Genomic DNA, 20,961 nt, shown 5'->3' with positions numbered 1-20,961 from the left:
ATTTGTTCCACTTGCAGCTGTTCACATTTCCTTGTTTTGTCATTTTAAAATAAGTGCTGAAGTTAGACAAATGCTGGAAGAAAACTGCTGAAAGAGAAAATGTGTTCACACTAAATCACCCTTAGGATAATTTAACACCCATTATCCCTAAAACTCAAATCTTCAAGTTAAAGGATAGAAGTTACTCAATGAAAACATATTTTATCATCCTGATTCTTCTTAGATGATAAAAGTTATGGAAACCGGGACTGTGTATTTATAAAATAAATTATTTTGCTCAGCATTATATGCGATTGGAGGTAGGACTTTTTTATTACAGTTCTAATTATAATTAAAAATAAAAGGCATGGGGAAAAGGAATTCACAGACTAGGGGGCCCCTCACTATAGAGGGGTAGGTCCAGTGACTACCAAACTATGAAATCCTTTCAGACCCAAAACTCTGATTCAGTAATACCTTTCTTTTCTTCCTCAGGCCCCAGGTTTGCTTTTTTTTTTTTTTTCAGTTGCTTTCCCTTTCACCTAGACACCTGCCTGTTGCTTCCCTCTTTTTTTTCAACAGTTAAAAATAAAGGAATTAGAAAGGAAAGTACTTTTCTATATTCCATCTAGACTTTGTTAGGAAAGGCAAGTTAACTTGGGGCTGAAATAATGCTATAGAGTTCTGTGAGCCTTTAGCAGCAGTTTAAGATAAGATTACCTGCCTTCCTCAGCAAAAATGGAAAGTTATTTTCTTCTCTATCTTTGCCATTACCAGGATTACCACCACAGATACCATCCTAGGTTGACCCTGAATCAGAGGTATAGACGTCTATGAAAGGTTCAATGATAGGGGAGCGAGAGGGAAGTGGAAAGGACAGTCAAAGAAAGTGGTAACAAAAGGGAGAGTTCTCATTATGAAGGAAGAGTCAGGAACTACCTGGATAGTCCTAAGGAAATATTTTAGATTCTATTATTACTCATTTAGAGGAAACTTTGAATCCAGAAAAAAAAATGCAAAAATAATTCTTCCTACTATGTTTTATACTCAGATTTTTTATTTAGTTGAAGGTTTGTCTTATTTGTTACTCCTTTTTTTATTCGTACTTACAACATTTCCATCAAACTACCTAAAAAGAAGGAAAACACAGAAGAAATAGACTTTTATCAAAATACTCCCACTTCACTGGATTCTTTTTTCCAAAACCATCCTGGTGCTTATTAACCAAGTCTTCTGTATTTATCCACAAACTTCCCAGGAAATTTTTATCGCCTCCTTTTTTTAGCATGATTGAATGGGAACCTTGTCTTTATGTTCTAATGTTGAAAGTAATGCAACCTTTCAACCTCATGCCTTTGCTAGATGTGTTGCCTCAATTTGGGGATTGAGGGTAGGTGAGAGATTGTTTTTGTTTTTTAATTTCTCAGCACTTCCTTGAGTTATCACTTCTCCAGTTTGAGCCTCAATTTCTTTATCTGTAAAATCATGAGACTGGACTTGATCAATTGTTTTCAAACTTTTTGGTCCCAGGACCCCTTTACACTCCTAGAAATAAGTGAAAACTCTCTTCCTTCCCCCATGAACTTTTATTTATGTAGATTATAGCTATCAATATTTATAACATTAAAAATTAAAATGTCAGAATTATTATGAAAATAATTTTGACCTCCTAGACCAGTGATGGGCAAACTACGACCTGTGGGCCAGATGCGGCCCCCTGAAATGTTCTATCCAGCCAGGCAACATTATTCCTAATCTGAAGAATACAGTGAATAGGATACAATACAATGAAACTTCGAAAGAGTTGCCTTAGAAACAGACTGACAGATGAGCATTTCCTTTCCTTTGGCCCCCCTCTTTAAAAAGTTTGCCCATCACTGTCCTAGACCATAGTTGGCAAACCTTTTAGAGATTGCATACCCAAACTGCCTGTGAGCCCCCTTGTGATCCTAGACAGCAGAGAGAGTAGATACTCACATTGGGCTGCTGGGTGGAGGGGTGGGACATGTGAAAAATGTCCTCAGTTGTTTTGGAGAGGGGAAACAGAGCAGCTCCATCCAGCACACTAGGGCATGCATGCCATGTCTTCACCAGCATGGCCCTAGACCCTTTTCTGTATAATTTAGGATTTACTCCCCAGAACTCTAAATCCGAGCTTCCCATGTTCCCTCTCACATTACATGCTAATGTAGGGAAGATATAAGTTTTGTGTAGCTCCGCCCGTCATTTTCTTTTCTCTTGATCACAGTTGGGAAAGCAGGCTTTATGCCAGGCAGTAGAATCTACACACGTGGGTTTACTTTTTGTTAGATAATTATGTTTGAACTTCTATTTCATTTAGTTTATCTTCTTTCTACTTCAAGTGATTATTAATAAACTTTATAAAATTATTACTTGGAGTTATTGATTTAAATCTTACAGGTCTGAGAAATCTTCAGAGGTCCTGGACCACTCTTGGAAAACCACTGCACTGGATGATTTTTCAGGTCCCTTCTGACTCTAAGCATTCCAAACTAACAAATAATCAAATGACTGGGTCTTACTTAAATCAAATTTTGTTCATACAGTTACTTAGCTTCTTGTAGTTACTTGAATTTAGAGTTGGTTCAGACCTCTTCATGTTACAAAGAAGGAAACTGATTCCCAGGAAAATGAAGTGATTTGTCAAAGGTCACAGGTGGTAAGAAGCAGTGCCAGGAATTTGAACATGGGTCCTCTGAGTCCAAATCCAGTATTCTTTCCATTGTACTACAGTGCCTCATACTAGCATTCATATTTTTTTTAGGATTACAAGTAAAATAGCTAAAAAATGCTTTATTGGGTCCTATCATCCTAATCTTTACCTATAGCACAATCAAAAATTTATGAATGCTTGATATATACATGTACATATAAAGAGGAAAAAAAGAAATAACAGAAATTCCTCCCACTTACCTTAACAAAACCCAAAGGCTCTGTACTGAACCCTCCCTTCTTTTTTCACTTTGCTCTGAAGCTTATGATCTCATCAGAGATTACATGAGTTCATCCATCATCTATATACTGGTGGTCCCACATCCCTGTGTCCAACCCTAGTCTCTCTCCCATGTTCTCCCTTACATCATGAGCAGACTGGGCATTTCAAACTGAATATCACATAGCATCCCAAACTCAGCATGTCCAAAATATAATTCATTATATTTCTCCCAAAAGTGAGGAACCTTTCTCTCCACCGCTTTCCCAACCTTCTCAGTTACTATTGAGGGCACCACAACCTCCAAGATTGTTGTTCCTAAGCCCCAGCTGGTGTGCTTCCTTCCCATAACTCCATTATCTTTTAGAAAAGAGATTTAGTGGATTTGAATTATACAACATTTTCCAACCAATTAGAGGCACCACTCACCCTTTGTACACACAGGGAGAGTAGACTCAAACTTAAAGTACAGTAGTAGAGAGGCACACATTATCCAATGGGTACCTTACATCTCCTATCATTTGGATGTCCTTTCCTCTCATTGCAGTACTCTTGTACTTTTCTTTAGCTATAGATCTGTGCTGTCCTGAAAAATCTGTACCTTTACTGAGTCAAAACTTATTTCTATCTCTGCCCCCCTGAAACCATCACCATATCCATCTGCAGGAACTTCTGCTACTATCAGCCTCTACTGAAGCCTTTCCTACTGTTTCCACTACTAGGAGAATCTCTAATAGGAGCTGTGAAATTCTTGTACTCACCAAATCAACTGGGCTTTCCTATCTTGAAATAACCCTTCACTTTAGATCAAAAAAGACTAAACACAAAATAAACAAGTACTGTGTATTCCCATGCATATGGCATCTGGGTGGAAAGAAGACAGCCATCGTTCCCCTTAGGCTCCTTCAGAGCATCATTACCCCCAGGAGTTGTCACTGTCTTGGAAAAACATAGGAGAATAGAATCCTAACCTCTCCTTTTCTTGAGACACTTTGTCTTTGGTATTTCCCTCTCTCTCTCTCTCTGCTCCTGACTGGATGTGTTGTCTCTGGTTGCTCCAATTTCTCATTAATATAGTCAATTGGAGGAGTAGGATATGGAGAGACAGATAGACAAATTCTTTTACCCCCTAAAATGCCTTCCTCAAGGAGATTCCCTCTCAGGGTCTTGACTCCACACTAACTTAATTCACCAGCTGTATAAATCACGACACTGACTTAGTGTTTTATGCATAACCTAAGAGGTATGATTTGATCCTCTCAGTAAATCACAAGATGTTTCCTATTTGGAGCCATCTATCTTTCATCCAATAATCCAGATTCCTTGGTCCTGATTTATTGTGATGAGGTTATAGAAAGTTCCTTAGCTAATAGGTTAGTGCAGGAACCACTATTATATGTGCATGTTGCCTGTGATTAGAATAGGAACTCTTTTCAATCGAAGACTACATCCCTTGACTAGACTGAACTTTCAGGACTAACTATGAATTGCTTCATGTATTGTCATTCGTGGGGAGAATACATCATGAAATAGCCAGCAAGAATGAGAAAATGAAAAGTTACTCATTCCATCTGTTCTCTCTTTTTTTTTAAACCCTTACCTTCCGTCTTGAAGTCAATACTGTGTATTGTCTCCAAGGCAGAAGAATGGTAAGGGTAGGCAATGGGGATCAAGTGACTTGCCCAGGGTCACACAGCTGGGAAGTGTCTGAGATCAGATTTGAACCTAGGACCTCCCGTCTCTGAGCCTGGCTCTCAATCCACTGAGCTACCCAGCTGCCCCCTTCCATCTGTTCTCTAATGTGACGTTTTTATCAAATGTGTTAAGGAAGCCAAAGGATGGATTGTAATGAAAGGAAGCATGGAGAAATGGAAAAAGAGCAGTCCTTGAAGTCAGGAAGAGCTGGATTCAAGTCTTGATTGGCATAGACCAACTATGTTACATTGAACAAGTCACATAACTTCTCAAGATGTTGTTCCATCATTTTCTGTTGCATCTGACTCTTTAAGATCCCATTTAGCGTTTTATTTGAAAAAAATAATGGAGGGGCAGCTGGGTAGCTCAGTGGATTGAGAGCCAGGCCTAGAGACAGGAGGTCCTAGGTTCAAACCCGGCCTCTGACACTTCCCAGCTGTGTGACCCTGGGCAAGTCACTTGACCCCCATTGCCTACCCTTACCAATCTTCCACCTATAAGTCAATACACAGAAGTTAAGGGTTTAAAATTAAAAAAAAAAAATAAATAATGGAATAGTTTTCCATTTCCTTTGCCAACTCATTTTATAGAGGAGGAAACTGAAGCAAACAGGGTTAAGTGACTTGCCCAGGGTCACACAGTAAGTGTCCAAGGCAAGATTTGAACTCAGGAAGCCAAGTTAGTGATTCCAGGCCTGGTTTTCAGGACACTGCATCGCCCAGCTGCCCTATCAAGAATGCTAGGCAATTCTCTTAAGACTATTTTATAGATGTCATGGATTAGAAACAATAGAGGAATTTTCCACACTGGGAGATCTCTGATACCAATAAAAATAGAGTTTCAGATCAAAAAAATGTAGTAGGATAACAAAAATTGAGGATATTTTAACACCTAAAAGCAATTCCCATGCTCAGCTGAAAAATATTACAAATTACAACTTTACATGTATTGCAGATTATTATAAATTTACACACGTAAGCCAGGAATACATTTTCCTATAGGAACTAAAGTAATGGTTAGGCCTTTAATCTACTTCCCAAAAACCTATTAACCTATTTCATAGTCAAATTTCTTAAGTAATAGCTTGAGTATTGGGCCTGGGGAAAAAAAGATGATATAGTGAGGATTAGTATATATGTCTCCTAACCAAAAAAGCTATATCAAATTAAATTTGTTGTTATTATACTAGAAAGGAATAGAAGACTTCCCTCACTCTTTCCTGGAAGAAGGACCATTTTGGGACAATCGCAAAGTCAATAAAGTTTGTCATTAGTGTACTTCTACCACTCCCATTTCCTAATGTCCTTCCTTTATGTTAAGTTCATCACTGAGCCACCCAGGCCTCTCCTGTCCTGAAGTTCTCCAAACTAGAACATGCCCAGCTTTCTCTCCCCTTGAATAAAAAATATCAGTTTTCTCAGCTAGGGGTTAAAGAGAAAAGCTCTAGCCATTTATAACAATAATGATGATATTAGCATTTCTATAAAATCCTGTAAGGTACTTTTATTTTGAAGCAATTAAGGCAAACAGAGATTAAGTGGTTTGCTCAAGGTCATTCAGCTAATAAATGTCTGGGGCTAGAATTGAACCTAGGTCTTCCTGACTCCAGGTCTAGCACTCTGGCCATAATTAACTGGTAGACTTTTGGATGGTGTAATAAAGTGAAGTTTAAAACTTCTGCTATGTGGGAAAGATATTTTTGTGCTAAGAGGCCACCACAAAAAAGGGAGGTTAGACTTGTCTGGGACACTGCCCCACCCCTGTCTCACAAATATGCTCTCCTAAACTGTTCCTGCTTTTCACAGTTTCTTCCTTTAAATGGGTAATATTTAAAGCTCCAGGTTTTTCTCACATACTCCCTTCAGCAGCAATGTGGATCCTTGCTCAGTAGAAAGAAGTGGATTAGATTATTAGCAATTTATGAATTTGGATCGCATATATCAGATGTTTTGACAATCAGGAACTTTTGTCTCCAGCTAGTTATTACACACTTAGAAATGACCCAAATAGATAAAACTGTAGCCAAGGATTTACTTCTTCATATGCCAAGAATTCTCCTTACCTTCCTTTCCTGCCTAGATTCCTGTCTCTCAATTTATAGTGTTAAAAAACTGGTTTTCCCAATCCTAGCAGAATATAAGTTCCTTGATTGCAGACAATTTCTCTTTTCTTTTTATCCCTAGTGCAGTAGTTATTAAATGTTTATTGAATTGAATCAAAATAAACCCCATAGATTACCCAAAACCCCCTTCTATGTGAAAAGCAGTGCCTTCATTCTCCCAGAAGCAGAGGGTAACAACCAAAGCCCTCACATCAAGCTTAGAATCACTAGCCTATAAAACATAAATATTTCTTTTTTGAGTCATTTCCTCCTAGACTCTAATATAGTTTGTGTCTAAAAAGTTCCTGTCAATATTTTGTTTAAAGTAAAAGGCTTTGTGATTGCAAAAAGATTGCTCATCCAAAATAAGCTGAATATAGAAAAGTCAATCAGTAAATAATCATTAAAAACCAACTATGTGACAGGCACTGTGCTAAGCACTAAAGATACAAAAAGGGGTAAAAGACAGTCCCCAGAGTTCACATTCTAATTCATATAAATATATATCATGCAAACAAATATATGCAAAGTAAGCTACATACCAGATAAATAGGAAATAATTAATGGAGGAAAGGTACTGGAATTAAGAAGGGGTAGAAAAATCTTTCCTATAGGGGGTGGGAATTTTAGTTGGAACTTAAAGGATCCAAGAAGGTCAGTAGTTGGAATGGAGGAGGAATAGTGTTCCAGGCATGAGGGACAGCCAGAGAAAATGCCTGGAGCCAAGAAAAGGGATCTTTAATAAAGTGACTGTGCAAAATAATTTTTCCTCTTGACTTTTTAGTATAGTGATTGTGATAGGTCCTGGGCCTGTGATTACATGGCATAAGGATCTCCCACATGACTAATTTGCCATTACCAATGTTCCGTCTCTTCAATTTGCATTCTTAAGAGAATTGTCTTGGGCAGTAACACATTAAGTAATTAGCACAGAATCAAACACAAACAGTATTAAATTAACGTGGAATTTAAACCTAAATTGTCTTTGTTTTGAGACCAGCTCTCCATCCACTAACACCAGTGGTGTTAAACTCTGGCCACTATCTCAAATTAACATTATACTTTTTTGTATTTTTTTCCTTTGTTAACCATTTTTCAATTACATTTTAATCTAGTTCAGTTACACTGGGGCACCTGTAAATTTAACACCTCTGTACCACATTTTACCTCTTGTCAAAGTAGACTTGTATAACATACATTTTGATTGAAGCAGATTGCTTTCCAGAAATAGGAAGATTATTTACTTATGCATGCAATAGACTCCAGAAATAGAAAGGCCATTTGCTTATTTTGACTGTTTTTGTTTGTTCTATTCGGTTCTATCTCTCTATACTGAGACCTGTTTGAATTTGAAAATTAAAAAGGAAAAGTTCATAACCTTCATGTCATCTTTAAATACACTGTCACCAATGTCTCATTAATAAGCAAGTACACTAAATTAAAGACATAATCCTTTTGTTAAAACATTTCTCTCTCCCAAAGGAGTAGTTTTTTGCACATTTACCAAGAGTTAAGTCTCTATGAATATTCTTCTGGCTCATCTATGCCAGAAAACATTCCCTTGATTTAACTAAAGTTTCATTTTAAGAGATATGTTAATGAGAAAGAGACATGACAATGAAATTTTAATTTCAAAATACAGGGTTATGTGTACAGTAAAAGAGATCACGGAGAAGTATGCACAAATCTTATGTCCACTAAAAATAAATGAGAAAATAATGAATGAGAAAATAACTGGAGTATCCTGCTAAATCCTCAAATTTTCTTTTGAGATTCTTCTCTCCTATAAATAATAGTGTTTGACAATTTAAATTTCAGAGATTATTTATCATAGGAAAAATATAAATGTTTTCACACTATTGCAAATAATCGAAGAATTATAAATCTTGTCAAACATCAAAATAGAATGTAATTCTTGGCTTTCTTCTTTGCTTTCAGCTATATGACAAAATTAACACAAAGTCTTCACCACATATCAGGAATCCTCCAAGTGATGCTGTACAGAGAGCCAAAGAGGTAACATTTTAAAACTTGCTTGGTCTGTAAAGTTTGAATAATCTAATTGTTAGGTTAGCAGCAAACATTTCTCTGTTAGTTAATGGGAAGATATTTTGATGAAAAGTAAATGTAGTGATCATAAATGTAATAATCTTTGAAAATGTCATTTGATTTCTCTTGTTTCCTCTTCTGGTGTATTTATAGTTCTTCTGGTTATTCAGTATTACTTGGTTTTTTGACTCATTCATTTGATTTTTAATCAGAATGGTAATTTAATGCAATTATACTCAGATTTGAAAGTCACCAAAATTTGATCACTAAGTATTTTTATAGATAGCATGTTAGTAGAATCCCTGGCTAATGGATTTTTTCTCTGTAGCAAACTTGCTGCATGAACTTAAAACATATTAACATCTCCATTCTTCCCTGTCAATGGCTTAATAGTTTTATTTCTAAAGCACTTAATATCATCCATTAGAAATATAGTAGGGGACAGCTGGGTGGCTCAGCGGATTGAGAGCCAGGCCTATAGACGGGAGGTCCTAGGTTCAAATCTGGCCGCAGACACTTCCTAGCTGTGTGACCCTGGGCAAGTCACTTGACCCCCATTGCCTACCCTTACCACTCTTCTGCGTTGGAACCAATATACAGTATTGACTCCAAGACTGAAGGCAAGGGGTTTAAAAAAAGAAAGAAAGAAAAGAAATATAGTAGCTATGGAAATCTTAGCTGGTTTTTTGAAGAGTAAAGATCAAAAGAAGACCATGAATATTAATTAAATGCAATTATTAAATGATCAGATCACAGACATAATTACTGTTATATCAGCAATAAAATTGGTTCAACTGTTAGAGATATTTTTTTTTAAACCCTCACCTTCCATCTTGGAACCAATACTGTGTATTGGCTCCAAGGTAGAAGAGTGGTAAGGATGGGCAATGGAGGTCAAGTGACTTGCCCAGGGTCACACAGCTGGGAAGTGTCTGAGGCCAGATTTGAACCTAGGACCTCCCGTCTCTAGGTCTGGCTCTCAATCCACTGAGCTACCCGGCTGCCCCCTAAAGATATTTTTAAAAAGCATAATCTCTTTCCTAAAAGTTTCAAAAATTCAAGCCTTATTCAAATGTAAAGTGTTTAAGTTGAGAAAAGGGCTAATTATAATGGGAATATAGTTCCTGGAGAGGCCCTTATCCCTGGTGACTTAGTATAAGTAACAGTTAACATCTTTGCTGATACCCACCCCAAAGCTCGTATCATATAATAATCATGAAACAGTAACAGTTGTTATTTCATTATCACTTCTTCATATCAAGATGAGTTAAAGTGAAGCTTTTAGTAGCCAGAATCCAGTTTCTAATGAATAATACAAACCATACCCATGTTAACCCAACCCCTAAACACAACTTCTCAATTGTTATTTAAGATACTATCCCATCCAACCCACTCATTATATACATACAACACAAACTAAAATAATATCTATCCCAAAGGATTCCAATATTTTCTCTGGTGCATTTAAAAATAACACATGACCATTTTTTGTGTGTGCTTGTATATGCATTTGCCTTTAATTGTTTTGTTTTTGTTTTTTGTTTTTGTTTTTGTTTTTTTTTTAACCCTTAACTTCTGTGTATTGACTTATAGGTGGAAGAGTGGTAAGGGTAGGCAATGGGGGTCAAGTGACTTGCCCAGGGTCACACAGCTGGGAAGTGTCTGAGGCCGGATTTGAACCTAGGACCTTCTGTCTCTAGGCCTGGCTCTCAATCCACTGAGCTACCCAGCTGCCCCCTTGCCTTTAATTGTTAAAGCCAAAAGTGAAAGGCTAAATAACCTAATAATATTGTTTCCTACCCTCACAATGTTTATGGTTCTTCAGTGTGGCATTTTCATAAAGTCTGAAGATTCTAGGTCCCATTGATGAATTTTTTCCCTTATGACTTCCATTTATGGTATTAGAAACTTAAACTGCAGACTGAACTTTTAAACACAATAAACATTTGTTTGCTGTGTCTAAAATTATCTAGTAGAGTCCAACAGTATTTAGTTAGAATAGCAACAGTATGCTTATCCTGAAAAGAACAGACCTTTTCCCCATGGGCCATGTTATGAAACTAAATTTTAAATGGACAAAGTTCATTTAAAAAAAGAGATGCAACTTTTCCAAAATATTCTTGTCCAAAAACAGTATCTGGGGATTAATTTAAAGACTAATAAGGGGAGAAGAATTCAATAAAAGGCAAATAAAAAACCACATTGCTGTGTTCAGTTCCCTGTCAATGACTCCCAGCCATTTCTAAAAGCAGACTCCTCAGGTCTGGAGTTTTTTATTTGTTTTTTTTTATTTATTTTTAAGCCAGGGACCTGTGTGGAGGAAAAATCAATGAAATCTGGGGCTTTTCCTCTACCCTATGCATAAAATATTCTGAATTTTTTCTGTTTCAAATAACTTCTGGCTAAATGTATGTGATTTGAGGGACAGGGTGAAATTGACATTTGTTAATATTCGAGAAGACTATCATTAATTTTTTATTAACCTATCTTCAGACGGTGAGTTTTAAAAAGTTTTTGTGTTCACTGGTACTCCCAGCCTTTCTCCAAAGTCGTATTTGTTTGACCTTTAATATATGACAAGTTTTTTATTTTGTTTTATATTTATTTATGTTCACCTAAGTTCTGCCATGCTTCTTTATCATACTCATTATTTTTCGCTACACTTTTGAATTACATTTTTTATGAGAGCAGAAACTTCTGTGCAACATATTATCATGAATATAAATCTGTGTTATTAAAAAACTAAGTAAAAAGTTGAAATTTTCAACAAAAACATTATTTTATCTGTCAGAAAATTTGGTAATTCCCCCTTTTGTAAAAAAAAAAAAAATTCCATGTTTTCCACATTTCTTAGTTTGCTTGTTAACACTGAAGAGTTTTAATTACATACCCTTTACTTTATAGGTATTGGAAGAAATTTCATGTTACCCTGAAAACAGTGATGCAAAGGAGTTAAAGCGTATTTTAACACAACCTCATTTCATGGTAAGTGCAATTCTACAGATAGATTTTTCTCAGAACTAAAACCAGCATTTCAGAAAAAGTTTTAACGGCATGATATACCCATAATAATGAACCAAAAATAATGTCAACTTTATATTAGTAGATTTGTAATCCACCATCTTGCCAAATTAAGAGCTTGACTGGTAAAAGTACACTAAAGAATCATATGTTGACTTCATAAAGTAAGACCATAATTATTTCTTGTTATAATAAAATTATTTTATGGGAGTATACTGGACCTAGATGAGAACTTAGATTTAATTTATCTACCCCACCTCCTTTATAGATAAAGAAATATATGCCCAAAGAGATCAAGTTAAGTAAATGATTTGTTCAAGGTCACATCCCTAGTAAATAGGAGTACTATGATTTGAATCCACCATTTCTCTGACTACTTTGTTTTTACTCTCAGTCTGTTAAAATGGACTTACAAATGAACTTTTACTTTTTTTTTTTACTCCCTTTACTCTTCACAGATAGGTATATCTTTCTTCAAATAGCAAAATTTCTTCGTAAAAAGAACATAATGTTGTAAATATTTTAAATTTTTTGAGCTGGGTAGAATAACTCTAATAGCTTATAAACTTGTTTTAAAAGTTCTCTTTTCTTGCAGAATATTAAAGAATTTATGAGACTTATGCTGAATTTGAGAAGTTACTGTTTTATGTCCATTAATGATCCCATAAGAAATTAATGTAATGATTATGTTGTTAATCTTACATTTTCTGTACTTAATGACCAATCCTAGCATAATTTTACATATGATTTAATGTTGAAATTGTTACAATAGGTAAAATACTTAATGTCTTAAATAGCAATTTAAAATGCAAATATTTACATTTTTAAGTCACTAGCAGCAGTTTGACCCAAATGCAGTTTGTTCCTTTAGAAATCATTGTAGAGAATATATTACTGTGCTATCTTAATCTTTTCAATTCCTTCTCTTGAGAAAAAATGTTGAGAGTTGCTTTTTAAGGACCATTTGTTTACTTGTTTTTAAAAATTAATAATTAAAATTATGAAATCCAAAAATTAAGCTGATAGAATTATAAAATTTATTTCTCCAGAGATAGATAACAGAAGAAAGGGTTTTTTTGGTTTGTTTTAAACATCTTGTTCAGTATCAAGATTGTTCAACTTATTTGACTAATGGTATTCTCATGATTGAGTAGTTATTGAATGATACTTAGTCACCTTTTTAAGCTTAAAATTCAAATAATTCTACTTTATTTTATTCTTAATTGGCATTTATTTTTAACTTTAGACATAAGTTGGATTGGCCATCTCATAAAAGAGAGGGGAAAATCTTTGACTTCTTTAGTATAGACAGAGAAGTGAAAGTGTTTTTGTGCTGGCAGCACATTTCCTCATGCTGGCGGTCCTTCCTATGTTTTTAAGAGAGGAATAAATATTTTAATGAAAATAGTCAAGATATTCTAACTTTTGCAATATACCAAACATAAGTATTTAGATAGTCAAAAGTATTGTTCAAATTCTGGTCTCCATCTCTAGTCTTAATTTCATATCCACCTTTTTTATGAAACAGTATAAAGCATTTTACAAACTTTAAAGCACTATCTAAATAGAACATGACCAGCCACTTTACAAATGTGTTTTTGGCCCCAAAAAAAAGATCAAATAAGAGATGTTAAGTGTATCAAAGCAAATACTATACAATTAATAAAATAATTCAGAGCACAGGCTGGATTATGAGTCGCAGTCTTCATAAACATAAAACAACAGTCTAAATTGATGTGAGCTGCCTCACTTAATTCCCAAGTTAGATGCAATCATTTAGTTATAGAAATTTTAGTATGCATTGTTATTAAATGTTATAGTGTTGGTAAAGTAGATAAGAGTGCTAGTCTTGGAGTCAGGAGGGTTCTACATATTATTTTTTTAACATTTTAAACAAACCTGTGATTCCATTTGAATAGAGACCTCCCTTTGAGAAAACTCCTACCAATTTAAATGAGCACCTAGTCTGCCACTAAGAGTGTTAAATAATTGCCTGGGACACTGAAAGGTTGTGCCATTTATAGATTATATCAACATGCTATTCATATATATTCATATAAAAAGTGGGAGTAAAGAGCCTCTGTTTTGGTACTTAGAAGGATAGCAAAATGTCTAACACCTAGAAAGCACTTCCTTTCACACAAAATTACATTTAATGTATTTGTATTACTGTACAGAGTTTCTAAGTCCTCAAAATTCTTGGCTTATTTTTTGCTAAAAATTTTAAATAGTTGAGTGGTACCAGGTCATGGTCTGATCTCAGGGACACTCCTCCAGAAAACTCTTTCAATATTGACAACAGTATACATACTTGTTACAAGTAGAGAGGCAAGAAATATCTACAGGAACAAAGGACCTTGGAGAGCCAGTGGTTAGTCTACTTCAACTAGTTCCAGCTTTTTTTTACCCAAAGAATGAGTCCTTTCTACAATACCAATGACCTCTGGGGCCTGAACACTTCCAGTGATAGAACTCACCACTTATCCAAGCAAGATAATCCAGGCAAGATAGTTCTTTCTTCAGAATAACTTGGCATCACATTTATAAAAATCAGCTTACCAGAAGAAAACTTTAAGAAAGCCATAGTTTACAATCAGTCATCTTTTAAATGGGACAGCGTAGTGCTATTGAGGGGGTTTGGGGGGGGGGGGCGGTGAAATTTCCTGAAGTGCATTTTGCTTTAACTTGACCAAAGAGAGAGAAATTTTTACCTAGTTTTTAATCTACTATGTAGGCTCTTGGAATGAAACACCACAGAAAATGGAAATAGTGATTACATGTATTCTTGTATTGTAGTCCTTTGGCATATTAACCCACTACTAGTTAGTGAGTCATATAAGGGCAGAGCCTGTGTTTAAAATCTCTGCATTTTCTCCAGCTTCTAATAAAATGTTCTACACACAATAAACACTTGAGTATTTGTTGAAGTTGATGATAATTATAATTTTCTTCATAAATTCATACAGGCCTTACTTCAAACTCATGACGTAGTGGCACATGAAGTTTACAGTGATGAGGCATTAAGGGTTACACCTCCTCCCACCTCTCCATATTTAAACGGAGATTCTCCAGAAAGTGCCAATGGTGACATGGATATGGAGAATGTTACTCGAGTACGGCTGGTACAATTCCAGAAGAACACAGATGAGCCAATGGTATGTAGGGAAAAAATTGTTGTATGTTTTCCAAAAGAAATATAATATGCTTCTCAGGACCATAGCTAACTTGTCAGCCTTCTTAAACCTATTCTTCATCCTCACCATCGCCTAGTCTCACTACCCACTTCCCAGCCCATTATCTCTGCTCTTTCTAACCTCCTTTCACAGTCTTCAGCCTCTGGTAGACCAGTTCAGCTGTTCTTTTGTCAACACCCTTTGACTCTTTTGCCCTTTGTCCTATTGCCAGCCTTGCCTTGCCCCCAACATTTGCTTCCTCTGTTATTATGCATGTGCTACTAAACACACCTACAAAATTCACAAAACTGCACACCATCCCCTATACTTTTCTCCTTCATTTCAGTCTCTAATGAAGAGGTGGACCTTCTTCTGGCCAAGGCTAAACTTGTTTACTTGTGCTCTTATTCCAGCATCCTTCTGCCTTCTCTAGGAACTTGCTCCCTCAATAATTTTCTCTCTTTACTTCATCTTCCATCTCCTTTGACCAGCTCCTTCCCAACCACCTATAAATATGTTCAAGTTTCTCCCATCTTTAAAAATGCCTCACTTGAGGGCAGCTGGGTAGCTCAGAGGACTGAGAGTCAGGCCTATAGATGGGAGGTCCTAGGTTCAAATCTGGCCTCAGACACTTCCCAGCTTTGTGACCCTGGGCAAGTCACTTGACCCCCATTGCCTACCCTTACCACTCTTCTGCCTGGGAGCCAATACACAGAAGTTAAGGGTTTAAAAAAAATGCCTCACTTGAACCTGTCTGTCACTGCCTCAAATTATTATCATAAATCTCTTCTCCCTCATTTGTCTTCTCATTTTCCATTTTCCAGTCCCTTGGGATCTGGTTTTTGATCCAAATACTTTAAGTGAAACTTCTCTCTCCAAAGACACCAGTAATCTAATCTCTTAATAGCTACATCCAGTAATCTTTCTCTATTCTTATTTTATGTTATCTTTGCAATATTTTTACATTGTTGACTACCCCATTATAACACATTCTTCTCTCAGCTTCTGAATATAGTTCTCTTGGTTCTCCTTCTGTCTGACTGACATTTTTCAGCTTCCTTTACTGGGTCATTATTCTACAAAGTGTGATATGTCCTAGGACTTCTTTTTTTCTTTGTACTCTCTCAGTTATCTCATTAGTTCCTCTGGGGTCAATTATCTTTCTTCAGATGTTTCTTAGAACTATATCTCTAGCCTTATTTTCTCCCCTAAAGCTTTATCCCATATTACTGATTGCCTACATCTTTACTTGAATGTTCTGTTAATGTTCAACTGCATGGCCCACAGGAGTCTTAAATTCAACATGGCCAAAAACAGTACTGTACTCGTTATCTTTCCTCCTCAACCTACCCCTCTTCAAAATTTACTTCTTTCTTTTTTTTTTAACCCTTACCTTCCACTTTAGAATCAATACTATGCCTTGGTTCCAAGGCAGAAGAGCAGTAAGAGCTAAGCATAGGGAGTTAAGTGACTTGCCCAGGGTCACACAGCTAGGAAGTACCGGAAGCCAGATTTTTGAAGCCAGATCTCTAGGCCTGGCTTTCTATCCACTGAGTCACCTAAATGCCCCCTGAAATTTACCTATTTCTGTCAAGGGCACCACCATCCTTCAAGGGAATGAGGTTCACAGTCTCAGTATCATCCTTGACTCATTTTCACTCACCCCACATATCTAAGACGGTGACAAATCTTGTCATTCCTAACTACACAACATCTCTTAAATCCATTTCTTCTGTTTACACACTCACCATCCTAGTTCAGGCTCTTTCATCACATCTCACCTAGATTATAAGATCCAATAACCTTCCAATTGGTCTGCTTTCCTCTCCACATAGATACTAAACTAGTATTTCCAAAACATGGATCTAACTTTATCACTTCACTACTTCCATTTGGGCAACTAGGTGGCACAGAATGCAGAGTACTTGGCCTAGATTCAGGAAGACTCATCTTCCTAAGTTCAAATCTGACCTCATTTAGGCTAGTTGCAAACACAGATTTTCTGTCTTCAGATCTATCTCTTCAGTGAATCCCTGTTGCCTAGAAATCCTCAGTCTAATACTTGAAGTCCTTTATAGTCTAAGTCCTATCTACCTTTATGATCTTATTTCATCTTTCCCTTTACATTCTCCATTCCAGTCAAATTGGCTTGCTAACACATTTCTATACAGGACTTTCTATCTCCTTTCTTCTTGCCTTTGAATAAGGGATTACACCCACCCATGGAATGTACTCTGTTTCCTTTACTACTTTGTAGAGCCCTTCAATTCCTTCTGGACACAGTTTAGGTGCCACATCCTTCAGAAACTCTTCCCTGAACCACTTAGGTGTTAGTCCTAGTTACTTTGTGTGATTATTTGTCTTAGACCTTCTTAATAGTAAGTAAGCATTTTGAAGGCAAAGAAGATTTAGTTTTCTTTTCTTTGTAATCCTAGCTCCTAGCACAGTGCTTTGTACATAATAAGTACTTAACAGTTGTTAAATTTAATTTAGAAAGCTTTAAACTATTCAGATATGAGACTTATAGCTGACTCAGTATTGCTTTGTGATTATTTCTTTAGAAATTCACCTTCAGGCCCTCAGTCAACTTCCCTTTACAGTTACTTCCTATGAGAATACCATAGAATCTTTTTCATGAAGTGTGAGGACTACTTGTATTTGAAAACTAAAATGAAATTTTTAATGTGAAATATGACTTAAATAGCAGCATTTTTATAAACTAGTTCTTCTCATGGGTTGCCAACTATGCTCTAAGGATAACAAATATAACAGCTGATGAAATCATTGCTGTAGAGTTATAGAAATTAGGAATCTAAATATAACTTTCCCATGAGTTTTGTTAACTCATGAAATAGAAAATGTTGCATAGAAAGTTTTAGAATTCTCAGTATATAGTAACATTCTTATTCCCTTTTTAACATCGATTAACCATTAATCATTCTTAACTCTCTTAAAGTTTTTAAATAGAAATTCAATTTTAATAATAGGAAGAAAATCAAGGAAAAAATCCTTTAAAATCCTTAAGAATCTCCTTTTAACCAAAGCCTGTAGAACTCTTCTAAGTTATTTCATTATTATACCAACCTATTTGTAATTCCTCTTAGAGATGATATTTCCCCACTGAATTTTTCCATCTTGTATACAATTATCAGGTCCTAAATTGATTTTCTACATCTTTCATACCCAACCTAAGCCACATCCTTTATCAGTTTGCCCATTAGGTTCTTAAACCCAGTGCTCTGCAGAAAATTCTAAATATGGGAATAGTGAGATTATCAACCTCTGAGACAAGCCAAATTTATGAGATGGCCTCATGTTCTTTTTGGCCAGAATGAGAAACACAACATGTTCAAGACGTTATTGGCAGTAATAGCTAATGCTTCGTTGTGAAAGTATTAGATGCCACTTACATCGTATTATCAGAAATCCTATCTTAATGCTACTATTTCCTACTAGAGTAGGAATGTCACTCGTCTTTCCTTTTTTAGCAATTCCAGACAAAGCTCTTCAGAATCAATTTAGGAAGTGTTTACTTGATCTCCAGGTCTGCTTTCAAAGCCAGGTATAAAATTACAGCATATGTCCCACCTCCTCCCTTTTCCTCTCTCCCCCTGAGCAGGCAATTTGGCTGTATTTTCAACAGAGATATAAACTGCTGAAAAGGCAGGGAAACTGGCTAAAGCAAAGATTAGTTCTCTTCATTCAAGCAAATAGATTCTTTAGGCTTGAGATCTGGAAATTTTGTTTTAAAATATAATCCAAATTTTTGATAACATGTAAAGTTTTAATACCACTGACCTTCAAGAATGCTCTTCTCTTAAGAACGCTATCCACATCCAGAGAAAGAACTGTGGGAGCAGAAACACAGAAGAAAAACAAGTGCTTGATCACATGGGTCGATGGGAATATGATTGGGGATGTAGACTCTAAACGATCACCCTAGTGCAAATATCAATAATATGGAAATAGATCTTGATCAATGGCACATGTAAAACCCAGTGGAATTACACATTGGCTATGAGAGGGGCGTGGGAGGAGGGGAGAGAAAGAACATGAATCATGTAACCATGGAAAATTTTTCTTAATTTAAAAATAAATTTTAAAATGAAATATTTTTGAAAAAAAGAATTCTCTTCTCTTAATGGATTATCACAAATAAGATCAAGTGAATGGAAACAGCTAGGTGGTACAGAGGATAAAGCTCTAGACCTGGATTCAGGAGGACCTGGGTTCAAATCTGGCAACCTTCTAGGTTTGTGACCCTGAGCAAGTCACTTAACCCTGTTTGCCTAGCCCTTGTCCTTGATTTGTTACTAAGTCAGAAAAGAAAGGTAAAAAAAAAAAAAATCAACACATCTTAATAGTTCTCAACAGAGCACTGTGACTTTTGGAATCAGAAAACCTGGGTTAGAACCCTGACCCTGGGTTTTTCCTGTGTGATCTGTGGGAAGTCAACCTCTTTGGGCTTAAGTTTCCTCATCTGGAACACAAAGGTGTTGGACCCCAAAAATGCGAAGGCTTCTTTTAGCTTGAAATTTGTGGTCTTCTAATCATATGATCCACAGCTACCACCCCAAAAAAAACCAGAAAGGGTGGTACTTTCCCCAAAAAGACTTTGTCTATGGAATTATATATCTCTTCCCCATCTGACATTACTTTGTTGACTTTCACAAAACTTTTTTTTTTCTCATGTCCTGGAAAAAAATAAGATTTGTGGTTAAGAAAGCTGGTTTGAATCCCTGGTCTATTACTTATCAGCTTTGTAATATTAATCAAGTCACTTAATTTCTCTAACTTCAGCCTCTTCATCTATAACATGGAATCAGAGAGCTCCTTGCACATTGTTCAATAAATACTTGTTGACTAGAATTAAATCAAAGAATCATAGATTTATTACTGAAAGGAACCTCAGAGGTCATCTGTACAAGCCTCCCAGTTTGCTGATAAGGAAACTGAAGGTGTAATAAAAATAATAGAACTACCTATCTCACAGGGTTGTTGGGAAGAAGCACTTTATAGACCTTAAAGTATCCTATAAAAGTGAGCCATTATTATCATTGTTAAATAGCCTTTTTTAGCAGGGGGAATTTTTAGGACTATTTTTATATGTTATGATATTTTAAGAACTTTGGGGTTTTTATATATTTAGATTAGAGATATAATTTTTCTACTTACATTATCTTACTAGCACTTGATATTTAACATACTCCATATAGTAATGATGTGAATTTTTCTAATGACAGTTTTGTAATTATAACCAATTATTGGCTCAAATGTGTCTTTTCTATACGGAATAATTCATCTTGGGAAGGGAAAGCTTTTATTCAAATAATTGTACCACTCGTATTTTATTTTTCAACAGGGTATCACTTTGAAAATGAATGAGCTAAACCATTGCATTGTAGCAAGAATTATGCATGGGGGAATGATTCACAGACAAGGTAATCTTGACACATAAGTGCTCCTTGACTCAATTCATAACTGTACATACTGTGTGAAATAAGTGATTTTTAAAGACTAAATCAAATGATCTGCTTCTAGGAAGTTGTTAGTTTTGTGTCTGTTAGTAGTTTTTGTCCTGATAAATGATAAATTTTAATTAGCATAATAATTTTTGTTCTAATAGTAGTCTGCCTCAGTTTTTATTTCAATATTGAACTTATGTCCATAGTTAATGGAAGATCCTATTTGTCAAGCAGCAAATGCTCTTATTGCAACAGATCTGATTCTCTGACATTTCTATGCCAAGAGTCCTAATAAGTCTTTGAGAATTCATTGTCCCCTCCATGCCACAGAGATAGGCTAGACTTTAATGGAAGTTCACCAGCTTGTAAGTAGCAATATAAGAATTAGAAGGTGGCAACAATTTAAGAGATATCCACAAGGCACATTATTATATATGTTTATACAGTACTCACCATACATTTATAAAGTACTTAAAGAATGGTAAGGATAATAATTTCCATTTTAAGCACCTGCTATGTGAGACT

The 20,961-nt window shown here is 35.7% G+C and overlaps 1 protein-coding gene across 4 annotated transcripts in view; it reads left to right on the top strand.

The window, feature by feature from the left end:
* CASK (calcium/calmodulin dependent serine protein kinase) overlaps positions 1-20,961 on the top strand; it is a 442,102-nt gene that overhangs the window by 379,003 nt on the left and 42,138 nt on the right. For all 4 annotated transcript variants that reach the window (XM_044670183.1, XM_044670184.1, XM_044670182.1 and 1 more), the window contains 4 exons: positions 8,667-8,744; positions 11,682-11,762; positions 14,765-14,953; positions 20,334-20,412. In XM_044670183.1, the coding sequence (XP_044526118.1) occupies positions 8,667-8,744; positions 11,682-11,762; positions 14,765-14,953; positions 20,334-20,412 (427 nt within the window). The remainder of the gene's footprint in view (positions 1-8,666; positions 8,745-11,681; positions 11,763-14,764; positions 14,954-20,333; positions 20,413-20,961) is intronic.

The sequence above is a fragment of the Gracilinanus agilis genome, chromosome 3 (assembly GCF_016433145.1).
Source record: "Gracilinanus agilis isolate LMUSP501 chromosome 3, AgileGrace, whole genome shotgun sequence".
In the NCBI taxonomy this organism is placed as follows: domain Eukaryota; kingdom Metazoa; phylum Chordata; class Mammalia; order Didelphimorphia; family Didelphidae; genus Gracilinanus; species Gracilinanus agilis.
The sequence above is the reverse complement of the archived record's forward strand: the minus strand, read 5'-3'. Positions and strand labels throughout refer to the sequence as shown.